This window comes from Diadema antillarum, unplaced genomic scaffold (assembly GCF_040938485.1).
Source record: "Diadema antillarum isolate AM-2024a unplaced genomic scaffold, OU_Dant_1.0 seq00000136_RagTag, whole genome shotgun sequence".
NCBI lineage: Eukaryota > Metazoa > Echinodermata > Echinoidea > Diadematoida > Diadematidae > Diadema > Diadema antillarum.
Genome location: NW_027271213.1, coordinates 434,569 through 449,230, shown reverse-complemented (window position 1 = coordinate 449,230; position 14,662 = coordinate 434,569). Strand labels below are relative to the sequence as shown.

The 14,662-nt window shown below is 39.2% G+C and overlaps 1 protein-coding gene across 1 annotated transcript in view; it reads left to right on the top strand.

Moving 5' to 3' along the window:
* The first annotated feature begins 7,065 nt into the window (after positions 1–7,065).
* LOC139727546 (cysteine protease ATG4B-like) overlaps positions 7,066–14,662 on the top strand; it is a 31,597-nt gene continuing 24,000 nt past the window's right edge. Inside the window, exon 1 of the mRNA XM_071638523.1 lies at positions 7,066–7,139. Coding sequence (XP_071494624.1) covers positions 7,106–7,139 — 34 coding nt within the window. The 5' untranslated portion in view covers positions 7,066–7,105. The remainder of the gene's footprint in view (positions 7,140–14,662) is intronic.

The following is a 14,662-nucleotide window of genomic DNA, read 5'->3' as shown; positions in this document are numbered from 1 at the left end:
TGTGATAATTGTGTGAAATTTGGGCTTGTTGCAGATCATAGTAATACAAAATAATTGTTTGAGAAGAAGCAGTTCATGATAATACTATTAAGTGTAGACAAACAGTAAAGAGTTGGTGTCAAAAGTATAAATAGCAGAGATTTCAGACTTTGAAAAAAAATTGACAGAAATTCTTTCCCGATGCCAAATGCTTTTCTACAGAGCATCCGGGGCCCGTGGCTCTAACTACCCTGGCGTGACGTCACAACTTTTGGAGTCCCGTACTGTGGCTGGTTTTCGAGGGGGAGGGAGGGGGATGTTTGGGACTTGCAAATAGCGGATATCTAGATGCTTGCGGGGATTTGAGCCAAACTTTTTGCATAATTGGTCAATTACCAACATATATTTCATCTACAAACGAATTTTACGAACATTTATTCCCTTCATATAGGATCTTTAACGAATCGAATTGATACCAGGGCTTGACATTAGCGGTGGCCCGCTTTTCGTCTTCGTCCTTTATCTTGGGCAGGGATCGAGCTTCCCGCAACTGAAAACATCTTGACGGAGCACCGGACAGGACCGACAGGTGGTTCTACGGCTTACAGCAGTTATAGACGCAATGGGTACATAGCGAGCTCCTCTACTCGTGGATCTTAAAGGGGAAATCCAGTCCAAATACAAGTTAGTCTGATAAGAAAGAGTACAATATTACGAGTTCAACGGTAAGATTTTGATCGAAATCGGGTGAAAAATAAGAAAGTTATGACATTTTGAAGTTTCGCTAATTTTTCAGGAAACGGTTCTTGAATGGTCAATATGAATATGCAAATGGCAAAGCGAGCATGTCATACCCTCTCAACCTGCCACTATAGTTTGTACATCACAGTAAAATTTTGGAATTCCCCGTTTTCATTCAAACGCAATTATGCCCGAGGCTCAAATCCTGATATATCTAACTGATCACTATTCTGAAGTTATTCAACCAGGAATAACATCATGTTTTGGACTTAAATGACAGAAACATTGAATTTTCGTCATTTTTTTTACACGATCAATGGAAAATAAATTTTGAGGTTATGACAATAGTCATGGTCAGCCCACTCATTTGCATATTCATATCCACTGTACAAGAACTATTTTTGCAGAAATAAGCAAAACTTCAAAATTTGATAACTTCCTTAAATTCATCCGATTTCAGTAAAATTTTTACTGTTGAATTCGTAAGAGTTTACTCTTTTGTTATCAGACTAACTTATTTTTGGGCTGGATTTCCCCTTTAAATCATTTCCATCCCTAATTCTTGTGAAGTCTGGGAACTAACGCTCCGGTGCTCCTCCTGGTCGACGGCCACGCAAGCCATGTTGATAACCATGTCGGCGAATTCTGTGCGGAGAACAACACAATTTTGTACCGATTACTGGCACATGACTTTGTCACACAGCCGCTAACATTGCAGTGTCCGACCCTCTGAAGAAGTCCTATGCTATATACAAGGCAAGAACTGCATAGAAAGACGAACACCCAGGCCAGTTTCCCCGCAACAGCTGTTTTCGCAGACATCTTCTCAAAGGCCTGGGCAGAGATGAAGCCCGAGTATTCTCTCGCAGGTATACCTTTCACAGGAGAGTACACTAGAGATAAAGGTTGCAGCGTCTGTTCAAGGACGCACCTTCGGTTTAGCTCATCGTCGACTTCGACCTCTTCTCGACCTGCTGTGACAAATTCCGCAACTTCTCCGTCAACTTCAGCTGACATTCAACTTCAAAAGAATCGTTCTTTGTGCGACTAATCGTTTATTGCTCGAATGCTCTCTACTGGTGTATGTTTTATATATACAATTTTGTATATATATATATATATATATATATATATATATATATATATATGTTGTCCTGTTCATTTCCGCACTTGTAAAAATCAATTTCAAAAAAGGTTCACTCATATTCATCTTGAGAAGCCCACAGAATGCAAATCCTAACTTAAATTTAGTCAATAATATTGTCATTGTAATTCTTTGCCCGCACACTCGACGGGATGTTTACGACCATAAAACTATAGCGGAAGACGTACCCGGAGGCAGAAATGAGCAGAGGACCCTGGATCGCCGAACCGAGAACGCACAGTGATTCCACCAGGATGGTGTTCTCGGGTATTGCATTTACATAACCAGTAGATGAATGTGGTTTAAAGGACAAGTTCACCTTCATAAACATAAGGATTGAGAGAATGCAACAATATTAGTAGAACACATCAGTGAAAGTTTGAGGAAAATTGGACAATCGATGCAAAAGTTATGAATTTTTTAAATGTTTGTGTTGGAACCGCTGGATAAGGAGACTACTACAGCTTGTGAGTCATATGCGTACAACAGTATAAAGAAAATGTAAAGAAAATTCAACATATTTTCACTTTTTTCGCATGATAAAAGAACACTTCACTTGCCTCTTTCTAAAGGCAGGGAGAATAATATTACCCATAACATATGTCGGTAACGAGTCGGGGGAATGTGTACTTTTTTCAAAAGATGAAATTTTGTGAAATTCTCTTTATATTTTCCTTATATTGTTGTACGCATGTGACATCTAAGTTATTCACACACTGCAGTAGTCTTCTCATCCAGCGGTTACTGCACAAACATTTCAAAAAATCATAACTTTTGAACGGATTGTCCGATTTTCCTCAAACTTTCAATGATGTGTTCTACTAATATTGCTACATTCTCTCAATCCTTACGTTTATGAAGGTGAACTTGTCCTTTAATGTCTGGACACGGCAAAGCTATATACGGTAGGGCACTGAGAGGAAAAGTTCCAGCGCGGTGTATGGCAACTGTAACGTCACATTCGCAATTTCTAACAAAGTCGGACTGGTCCACCATTCCGTTCAGCTGACGACGACAACGCTGGATAGTTTCCAGCGATGCCTTGATGAGACGTGCGCTATATGGCTCGCGAGATGATACCAGATGGGGAAAGGATCTGCCTCATCTATGGCAACGCCCGCCCTCACGTCAACGCCCAATTTAGTGCCAGTTGCTTTCGAAGACATTGTCATTCGCGGCACCCCTTATAACTCACCTTTCCTCAACCCGGTTAAAATGGCTCATTCCGCTTTCAAGGCTGCCGTGAAGCGTACCCCGAGTCTTCCAGAGTGGCATGCTAGAGTAGGTGATCGTGCTGCTGCCAGAGAAGCCGGCGTCAACCTTCAGGGATGGCGAGTGGGTGTCTTCAGCAGGTTGCCGAGGCCAACGTCAATGTCATCACTCCAGACAAGACAATAGTGCGCACAGTGGTACAATCATGCTCAGACAGACTTAGCACAATACCTTGCACGACAGGAGATTGAAGGATAAAAACGGTAGTCAGAGAACACTTCTTAAAACAGTCAAGACAATCTTAAATCATGTCGTGACATTTGGAATTGAACTCTTTTTCTTGCATGATGCAAACTATATTCAACATAGAAAAGTCAAATATAGGCCTTTAGGCCTATACTTACATAATGTCTTAGGGCCTATATTTTTTTTCACATTAAAACAGGTTTAAACACTACACATGTAAAATTGTCTGGAAATCATGGATCACTGTTTTCGTTTGTTTGACAGTACATAATGTTTGTCTTCGTGTGTACTCTGAGTTGGGTGTGTTTGTATGTGTGTGTGTGTGTGTGTGTATTTATTTATTTATGTATTTATTCAGTCTTCTTTTAACAGGGTGGCCCCATCAGTAGGCAGGTACTGTTCTTCCAGGGGTCCCTGAACATACAAACATAACAGATGACAAAACATAAGTACGACATACTGTACGTGGACAAGTACAGTTCTTCCACTGAGTCCCATACAAACAATCACACAATAACTATACACTGACAATTATACACATACTAATCAAACAAACGATAATACCATGGTGGGCCTACGTATCTATTATAACCAAAAAATAAACCATAAATTTCATCAAAGACTAAAACTGTCACTGAACGTGATTGATACCCCCACCCAAAACGGAAAAAAAAAATCAACTCAACCAGCAACCATCTTATATATTCTTACTGATAACACAATTGTTACCATAGCAATATAATACTCAACATATATATACTGCCCACTGACAATCACATGTATATCGTATCTCAAGTCAAATGCTCAAAACCTGAGTAAAATAAATAAATCAGCAATTTCTATGATTGTCAGTAGAAAATGCTGTTACCATGGCAACACAATGTTTGACAAAAGAAAAAATGAAGTCTATACACAACTATATGATATCATAGACATCACATATCCCAAATTTCAAATCAAATACTCAAAATCTGAAAAAAATAACTGAATTCACAATATAATTATATAATTTTCATTCAAGTTATATTGTTACGATGGCAACACACTTTTCAACAATAACAAAAAAATATGTATAAGTCGTATAATGGTCACATATGCCAAATTCCAAATTCCAAACCAAATGCTAAAAACTCATGCTGTGAGTTAACTAATTCCATAATTTTTGTTTATGATTTTTCATTCAAAATATGCTGCTACCATGGCAACACATTGTTCAACAAATTGTGTGTGTGTGTGCGTGCATGTGTGTATGTGTTTTGTGTGCGGGATGCGGTATATAGGCCTACGTGTGTGTATATGTTGCTCCTAAATGTGGAAAACGTGAACGGTTGCAAGAAAAATGAAATAACCAAGAAATTACAACAGGATCTGAAAGATATATGAAAGGAATTTGAAGGAAAATTTGACAAAAACGATCAATAAAAGATCAAACTGCTTTTGCTGTGGTGTGTGCAGTGAATGTGACGGACGAATTTCATGAATGACGAGAATGAGTGACAAATTACTATTAGAGTATATAGACTTTGTTCGAAAATGATCGACATATTTTAAGACGAATTTGAAACTATAAGATTGGCATATTCCAGATTTTTCGGGACGAAATAGAACCACAAATCTATTAAATCGAATGGAAGAAAAAATAGAAATGAACGGGAAACCTAGGCCTATATGCGAATAGAATCATAACTTTGATTTGAAACCGTCTGGGTGCATGTTTATTTGCGAATTTTTCATTGTGCCCGACAGAGAGAGGGAGTTATGAAAGTTTAGTATAAGCAAATGCACCTCATATAGTTACACGATCGCTAACAAATAAAAACTGTTTTTAAATCAATTCAGCGCAAGTTTGGGGAAAATTACAAACAGAACAATATGACCCTGCATCACACAACCAACAAAAAGTCGCCAGGTACAGTTAAGGGCAGATTCTGAAAGAACAGACTCTTAAGCTTTAAAATACTATAACTCAATTCAAATGGACTCTCTTTACCTAACTATTGAAAACACACACACACACACACACACACACACACACACACACACACACTGCAAAAGTGTGAACTGAGAGAAGAGGCTCTGAAGTACAGGGTCTATTCAAGCCCTTAATCTTTACCGAAACTCGCAAGCTGCTCGATGAGTGGAACAAAAAACAAGATGCAAACCATCGCAGCAACAACAATGAAGGGATTATCAGATATAGCTAATATTGAGCATGCTCTATTAACACGTTCAGTCCATGATTAATGCCAACTCTCAAAGCAGTAGCATTATCTTTTCAAAAGCTATCACGATAGTGTTGAAAGTGAAGAGTGTGTAAAGGATTTTCAAGAAATAAAATGGGTCTTTAAGACATACCTTGTCACATCACTACTCTACAAAACAAAAGTCGCAGAAAAACTGCTGAAAACACACTTTCCCCATTCATTTTGAAGAAGAATAGGTCTTTAGAAAATATGAAAAACTCAAGATTGACCTAATTGGCCCGTTTCACTTTTTTGAGTCCTCACGTAAAATCAAGGGGTGCGAATTTTTGTTGGGTTTTGTGATGCACGGTCACAATAATACAAGAATAAGTCTATTCAACGAATAAAAATGTACAATCCAAGTGACAATTTTCATAACAGCCGACATCAAATTCACAAAATTGAGCAATGAACATTCAAGTACTGTATTCAAGTTAATTTTTAGAATACGGCATACATTTAGCATTCAATTGTAGGAAGCAGCTAGCCCACCTGACTTAGAAACGACGTACACTGCCCTACTACCGTGAGGCCGGCGCCAGGTTTTCAAAAGTAGGGGGGGCACTTCCGGGTTTCATGAGCTAACAAGCAATCTGGGGGCATTTCATGGAACATTTTGTCCGACAAGGTTGTCGGACAAATTTGCTCTTAGCCAATCAGATGCAAGGATTTCAGTAGCTAACAGTTTGTCAGAAAAATATCTGACCAAACTGCTTGATGAATGAAATGCCCCCCCCCCCCCCCCTGATGCCACTTTCGGGTTTCTCCAGCGAACAAGCAAGCAAAAAAAAAAAAAAAAAAAAAAAAAAGCTAAAAAAAAAAAAAAAAGGTCCTAAGCTCACAAAGGCCTTACTGCGCTTTCATTCCTTTTTCTAGTGCCACTTCCGGGGTAAAAAAAAAAAGGGGGGGGGGGCAATTAGGTGACACCCATGTATTCTTATGTAAGTGTACGGATGCAAAAATCTGGGGACCCGATTCCGCCGGCCCTTGCCCTATATATTATTATTATTACAAGTATTATGCCGTATTATTATTATTATTATTATTATTATTATTATTATTATTATTATTATTATTATTATTATTATTGCTGTTCTCACCCTATCACGGTCGTTGAGCGCCTCGCGCCTCAAACCAGAACACCCCTGCCGCAAATTCCAAGCCGGTATTTTTCCTACTTTGCAGCATTGGCAGCACGGGCTTTCAACCGGTACCGCAGGCCCAGAACGAAACACTAAAGTACATGTACTAGTTTTTAAACCCAGCTTGGCCTTCATCAACTTAGATCTAATTGTTCGTGTTCAGATGGCCTTCCATACTTTTGTGACTGTCGTCGATCGACCGCCGACCTTTCCAGCTAACGCTACAGCTCTGTACAAGCCGTACCCAACAACAGCACCGAACCGACCGCACCGACCGTACACGTAGTACGCCGCTAACATAATGATCAATGTGCAACTACTGAGTAACACTGAAATTTACTTCGGAAACGAAGACTGTGGTTTATATGACTTGATGGGATGAGCAGCTGAACGAAACAATGTCTCTTCTGGATGCAAACTTGTCAAACCTCGGTAGATATTGACATCTATTTATTTAATTTGCCTTATCATAAAAATTCTGCTTCTGTTCTATTAATTTAACGCTAGCTAAATCTTGATTCTTGGTTTTCTGTGCATGTCAATGGTCAATGACAATGTAACAAGTTAGATAGTGCAGAGTCATACTCATAGTACTTTAGTAGGTTGCCAGTTGGACATATTCTGCCTTGTCTGAGTGATACTAGCAATCATTTGCATTTGGTACACGTAGCTACAACAGTAAATTTACACCATCCGATTGCAAGTCCTCCACTCCAGGCGGACTCCACTAGAATAGTAAGTAAACGGTAGACAATTCTAAGTAAAGTAGGTCTAGGTACCGTAAACCCTCCACGGCTCCAGCAAGATTTACAGTAAAAAGTTTAGGGTCCTAGAAACCAATCTACCCCTTAAATTTACCAAGTGAAACCAACACCCCTCTAATTATTTAAATTGATTATAGACTAGGGTTTCTAATTTACTACTGGAGTTGTCTAACTTTCAGGCATGCGGCTACGCGCAGTGGTTTTGCATTCTTCACTGGGGATTTGAAGATGTCCAAATATTTTTACAGAAAACCCGATAATAAACAAGATCAATGGCAAAACAATTAGATCTAGAAAATCTGTACCATAGATTTATATGCACATAACGTTAGATAGGAAAAACATTAACGTTAAAGTTTTTATACGTGCATTTCACACATATTGTCAATAGTTCAGTTCGGGAAACCCACTCACAAGGGGGGCCCCTCCTTATAAGTAACCCGTCCCCCTTATAAGTAACCCCGTCCCCCTTATAAGTAACCCCCGGGGCACCCCTTATAAGGAGTCTCCACGCTTTTTTGCAATGCAACGCGAAAATGAAAGGACTGCAGCAATTCGCTTGATTACATGTATGTCCATAAAGCTTCACAAGTTTCCTAGTTACTCACGAAATTTGAGCAAAATCGGTTCGAGGCATCATATCTAAAATCATGGATTTAAATGCGATGTCAAACGACCCATGCGAATGCTGAAATGCGAGCGATTACTGGCGTGAGTGTCGCCAGGCGCGGCGGCGCGGCAATGCTTGAGTGCAGACGTGGCGACTGAGTTTGACATCGCATTTAAATGGACATAATCAAGCGAATTGCCGCAGTCCTTTCATTTTCGCGTTGCATTGCAAAAAAGCGTGGAGACTCCTTATAAGGGGTGCCCTGGGGGTTACTTATAAGGGGGACGGGGTTACTGTAAGGGGGACGGGTTACTTATAAGGAGGGGCCCCCCTTGTGAGTGGGTTTCCCGAACTGAGTTAGAGGGTAGTATGGTAGGTGTGCAACCCACCGACCTGGTGCATAACGACCGACTGCGCATTATAATGGCATTGCGCGTACAGAAAGAAAATGTACGCATGAGATAACGCGCAACGGTGTTCGATTCTTCACTGGGCTATGCTACCGAGTAAAATGAGGCGAAAACAAATAAGTATTCCCTCTAAATTAACGAAATTTAGCAAAATCGAATAAGATTTATCGTGTAACTACATATAACTAGGCCGGCAGTGGCCTACCTTTGCTGACTCGTTGTTAGATGTAGAGTATCCTTCCGTAATAAATTTGACGATTTTGACCGCAAAATTGTCACCGCCGCTTGTACGATCGTGCACACACGTTACACGTATACACATTGACATAATTATTTTGTCGCCCGCTACGACCGTACGAGTTGAAGCAGAAACGAGAAATGAATGTGAAAAAACAAACCGACTCATCTAATTTATTTCAATTACGATGAAAAGTTTCCTAATGAAAATCAATTCAAATTCATCAAACAGTCCTTCAAAAGTAATATGGAAGGACTCAAAATATATTCAAATATTATTGGGGAAAAAATGAGGGCTAGAAAAAAAGCAGCGGCCTGTCGAAAAAACGCATTTAAGTGCCCTTTATACGTATTGCCAGGGTGGTCGGTTGAAATGAGCAGGGCAACTGAGTGCGGAAAAAATGAGAACCCACGCGTTCGAAGCCGCCATCTAGAGCGCGTACCTCAGATCGCATTTTCAGTGTGCGCTTGTGAATCCGGAGTATTTTCTCCACACGTGAGTAAAATTTCAGGCACATTGTGAGATTTTCACGTTTCTATTGATAGAAAAACGTTAGGTGGCCGGTATTATGAACACCCAACCATACTAGTAGGGGTGTTGGTTTCAAGATACGGTGGAACCGAGTGCGTCAAAATAACAACCCACGCGTTCGAATCAGATATTTTGGAGCTTGTACCATAGTTATGGGTAAACTCGGCCTAGCGGGTAAACTCGGCCACTTGTGATGCGCACGATGGGGTCCAGGCCGAGTTCACCCATAACTACGGTACTGCATGTGAGTTCAGAGTATTTTCTTTACGTGACAGTTAAAATTTCAGGCAAATTGTGAGATATATAAAGTGGACCATCAATCTAGAAAAACATCAGGGTGTTGATGTGTTGGACACCCAACTAGACCCCTAAAAACGCTATACTACAATATAGTTAGGGGCCGGCTAGTGTAGACACCAACAGAGTTTAGCTATTAATTAGTGCTACATTCTACATTGTCGTTGAGCGACTTCAGGTTTCTCAGTCAAATTTTAAACTTCTACAAACATAGGTCTAGTAAAATGTAGTAAATTTAGTAGGGCCTATCTAGTAGTAGAACCTCTTTTAGGAGATCTAGAGCCTCTACACTAGTTCTAACTAGTTAGTCTAAAGCAGTAAATTTTACATTAGAGTAGAGTGTCTAGAGTCTAGTGTCTAGGCCTAAAAGTTAATAGTGTACTAGCCCTAACAAGAACTAGTAAAATTAAAAGTTTATCCTTTCTAGAGACTTTGTTGAATTGAGTCCTGCATGACTACAAATACAGGCAACATGGTGCAGAGTATTCCTGTAGATTCTATAATAAAAAACAAAAATCATTAAAAAAAACAACTTTGCTGTATCTTTAAGCTCTACATCTGTGCAATATGCAGAAAATGGGTCAGCTGTGATGAGTAAGTCGCAGTACAATGATTTGTGTCTCTTTTCACGTACTGCTCCTGAACAATGGACAAATGTAGGAGTTTTTTCTGCGGTGGGTTTTTTGTTTTGTTTTGTTTAGTCATTATTATTACCTCATGTTCTTTTTTAGAAGATTACTGGCCCGGGGAATTCCTGCACTAGTCACTCCAATAGCATACCCTGGCAACTCGCTATCAATGCCAATGTCTGATTTCTAGCAGAACATGCATTTATAAACAGTATATTGTAGTGTACAATACACAAACCTGTTGAGGACAGGCTGATCTTGTCACAAGACGCATTTATAGACACTCGCAAGCCCGAGTATACTCCAGACTCATCCTCAACGGGTTAACGAGATGAATGAGTTAGCAGTGAGCAATGTATGATTAAGTATGGGCATTATATCCAGTGTTCCTAAACAGTGTAGCAAAAGTAGAAATGTACAATTGTACTTGTAAATGATATCTGTGATTTCAAGCTGAAACAAGTAAGTGTCTTGTTGGAAACCTGCAAGATCAATCAGTATATGCTAGATAGTAGTATTCCAGTTTAAAGTAAAAGGCAAAATTACTGTAAAATGAGGAATGTTGGCATGCATTTTAATTTCGCGATTTCGCGAGAGCCAAGACTTGTGAAATTAAAATGCATGTGAAAGTTCTTGTCTACACTATACGCATTGAATGTTAGAGGCAACTAGCAAAAATTTAATGCCGCGAAAAAGACTGTGGGCTCCCAATTCGCGAAAATTTCATGCCGCGAAAATGTTGGGTTTTACAGCACAATAATATACCAGTATGGCCTTTGGATTATTGTCAAAGAAATGTAGAGGTCTACAGTACATTTTGTAGTTAGCACAAAGTTTTTCAGGCACAAAGGAAACTAAAGGGTCTTGCATACCTTCCATTGCTTGTTTCCAGATTTTTTTGATGATAGGTGCTAATGGATAGAATTGTTGAACAATACTCGGAAGCACACAATACATTTGTGACCCGCTACGACAAAAGGATCCGAAAGTCGGGGGGAGGACAATTTTCTGAAAATGACATGATATTCTTCCCTTACTCTTCTACTTTGATACCATCACACAACTCATAAAAGTACTCGGTTGCGGAGATATCGATGATTTTATTAGCGCATGTCAAGTGGTTGAGGAAATCAGAGTTTCGAGAAAAAATGCCTTGAAAGTTTTCCTTCCGACGCTAACATGATCAAGAGGAGGCGAGACAGTTTTCACCGCTTGACAATAGAAGGTATGCTCCTAGCGACCCCCGCGATGTTCATTCAAGCTTAGCACCAGCGGTCTATATACGACCAATCAGTAATCAGGATGCCACACACTGACCAATAAGATCACTCCCTCGTTGCTAGGGGCGGAGTCTAGTTGTGGCGCTAAATCCAAATCTTCGGACACGTTTCTGTTACGTTGAAAGTCAGAAAATCATGGCGCAGAAAAACGCTAATTTCTTGCCTTTCCTTTGATCATTTAGCTTCAAAATTTCGACAGATGATAGACAAAACATTAGACTACAAAATTATGGCAAAAAGAAAAATCTGACTGTTTTGACCAATTTTGATAGTGTGACTTCAAACTCGATTTTCTCGGCTCAGCCGCCAGCGACTTTAGGATCCTTTTGTTGTAGCGGGTCACATTTGTATGTAACTGTGCATCACAAACCCAACGAAAAGGTGGACACCCTGATGCTGCATGAGGCCTCAAAATGGTCAAATGGATGAACGTAGTCGATCTTCAGGGGTTTTTTTTATTTTCTGAAAGAGCAATTCTTCCTCTACATTATTCTGAAGTTTGGGACCATACAAAGAACGGGAAGTTGTGTTTTTTGGCAGTTTTTCTAGATCACTTGTGTAAAATAGTGTGATTAGGTGTGTCTTAGAGGCCCCTTAAAACCCTTGACACACTCTTCACTTTCAACTCTGAAAACTCTTGAAAAGATGATGCTACTGAGCACTCTAAAAGTTGACATTAGTCATGGATAGAAGGGCGAATAGAGACGTGCTCAATTTGAGCTTAATCTCATTGCTATGGAGGTTTACATCATGTTTCTGTCCCATTCATTCCTATTGGTAAGAAAAGCCCTTGAATAGACCCTATACATGTACTTTAGAGTCTCTTTTCTCATGCATACACTTTTCCAGAGTGTGTTCTTTCTTTCCAATATTTGTATTAAGTTTCAATAGGTGATCAATGAGTCCATTTGTATTGAGTTAAACCACCTTTTAAAGCTTAGAGTCTGCTCTTTCCAGAATCTGCCCTTAACAAAAATCTATGTCTGGCCACTATCTGTTGGTTTTGTGATGCAGGGTCACACGTACATGTATGATTCATTGCAAAAAATTGGGTGGTTTAAATGTGAGTTTGCAGCTACACATGTTTATAAAACCACTGTTCAATTTGACACAAATGTATGCCAGTAAGACGATTTTACTCATCCGCAAGTGGGGCTTAGTACAATGTACATTGTACACTGTTGTATGTGGCTACAGTCTCCTCAGGGACTACATCAGTACCGGTATGAATTTACAATGTATCTAGCAACCTTCACAATTATGTGGATGTCCTTGTCCCGAATATCTCATTGTAGCAGGGATTGCGTAGGTGTGCTTTGTCACATACATTAGCACGGCATGAGTGCAACCTTCCTTTAATTTCTGATATTGCTTTCTGGAGCCAAATTTGATGGCTCTTCCATGCTTGGGTTTTGAAATCCCTCAAAATTCACAAGCCCCGAATGCATTCAATGCAGATGTCCAATAGAGACAGGGTGTGGCAGATTAACATGCCAAAAGTTTTCATCACGAAAAAAAAAGAAGTTTCATAAGTACGTCCTTCAAGTTCTTGTGGAAATGAGTTTTTGATAATCTGATGAAGCCCCATTAAATTGCAAATCAACAATATCATAACTCAAAATTGTTACATTCTAAAGACACAAACCTATGCAGTGGTATTAAATTTAACCTACTTTATTTCAGGAAATCTAAATGTACTACAGTGTAGAGAAATAGAAAGTTGGCAACTACATTGTATTTGTAGATAAGATGCATTACATCAGCACTGAAATTCAACACAGTCAAACATGGCACATGCAGGAAGGAGGTGAGGCATGTTTACACAATGGGTTATTTCAAAACCACCTGGATTCAACACTTTACATTTACACTTGTACAACCAAAAGGTTTCAGTTCTCAAAACATTCATAGACCTTGAAGTTTGGATAGGAAATAGAGAAGTACATGTATTCTGAACAAATGAGATTGCAGGGAGGGAAATTTTCTGGTGCTAAATGTCTGCAACTTCATTTTTTTTTTCCAGAGCATCATGTGACAGCTTCAAAATAACATTATGTTAAAAAGAGCGACATTGTACGAGAGTCTATTTTCAAGGGATAAATTTTTGGATCTAGCCAGATATAACCAATGACTCAATCAAGAACTCAAGGAGACAATGTCTTGCTTGGCCCTTAACTTTCACATTTCATGTCCTAAAACTAGCAATTATTACTTGAGTGTCCCTATCCTAATTGTGGGCCATTGATAATGGAGAATGCAATTGTACAAATCATACAATGTAGAAACTGCAGATATGGATTGATGGGCACTCACAGTGCTGTGTGCCAATTTCGATACTGGTAGAAACCTTAAAGTTATCATTTTCATGGGCACTATAAAAGTTTTTGAAATGGCATATACACGTGTACGTGTCTGTTTCATTTTTGTACTGGTATCACATAATTATAGTACAATTGCATATTTATGTGAAAATTTCCACATGAATGATGAAATATTCCACCTTTACAATGACTTCAACAGGATGCATAACATGATTGGTAAGCCAAGACAACCCCAATACCAGTAAACAAATTTCTTTTATTAGCAATGACATAAAACTAATTTGCAGTCTTCAAGAAACAGAAGTAGTAAAAACAAGCTTATGATAAAAACCTGTGTGTATTATTATACTCATCAATTGTATTTTTACATTAAATTAATAATTTCTTGTCACATGATTTTCTGCAAGTGGTGTAATCACATTTTCATATATTGTAACACCATTCTCAGACCAAGTGTGAGATATTTTTTGAAACTTGCAATGTGCAGTCAGCATTGAAGCTTTAGCTGATACAAGGAGGTAGGGCCTACTACATGTAGGCTCGCCTAGTATCTCCTAGGCTGATACCAGCATGAACTGTGAAATATTTCATTCACTTGATAATGGTCTTTATTACACTGTACATTATATAATTAAATTGTTGATATTATCAGCAGCTGCCCTGACAGTCTTGAGGATTCAGTGTATATTGTAGTTTGCACACAATGGTCCCATCCTTACAAACTGTAGCAGAGATCCGGGGTGGTCCATGAGGGGTTTCGGCGTGTCGCTGCAACATTCTCCAATTCTTGTGCAACATCCTCAACTCTTGTGCAACAGTCTCAAAAGCCAGCACCATGCTATGCAACATCCTCAAGAATTTGCATCAAGCTCAAA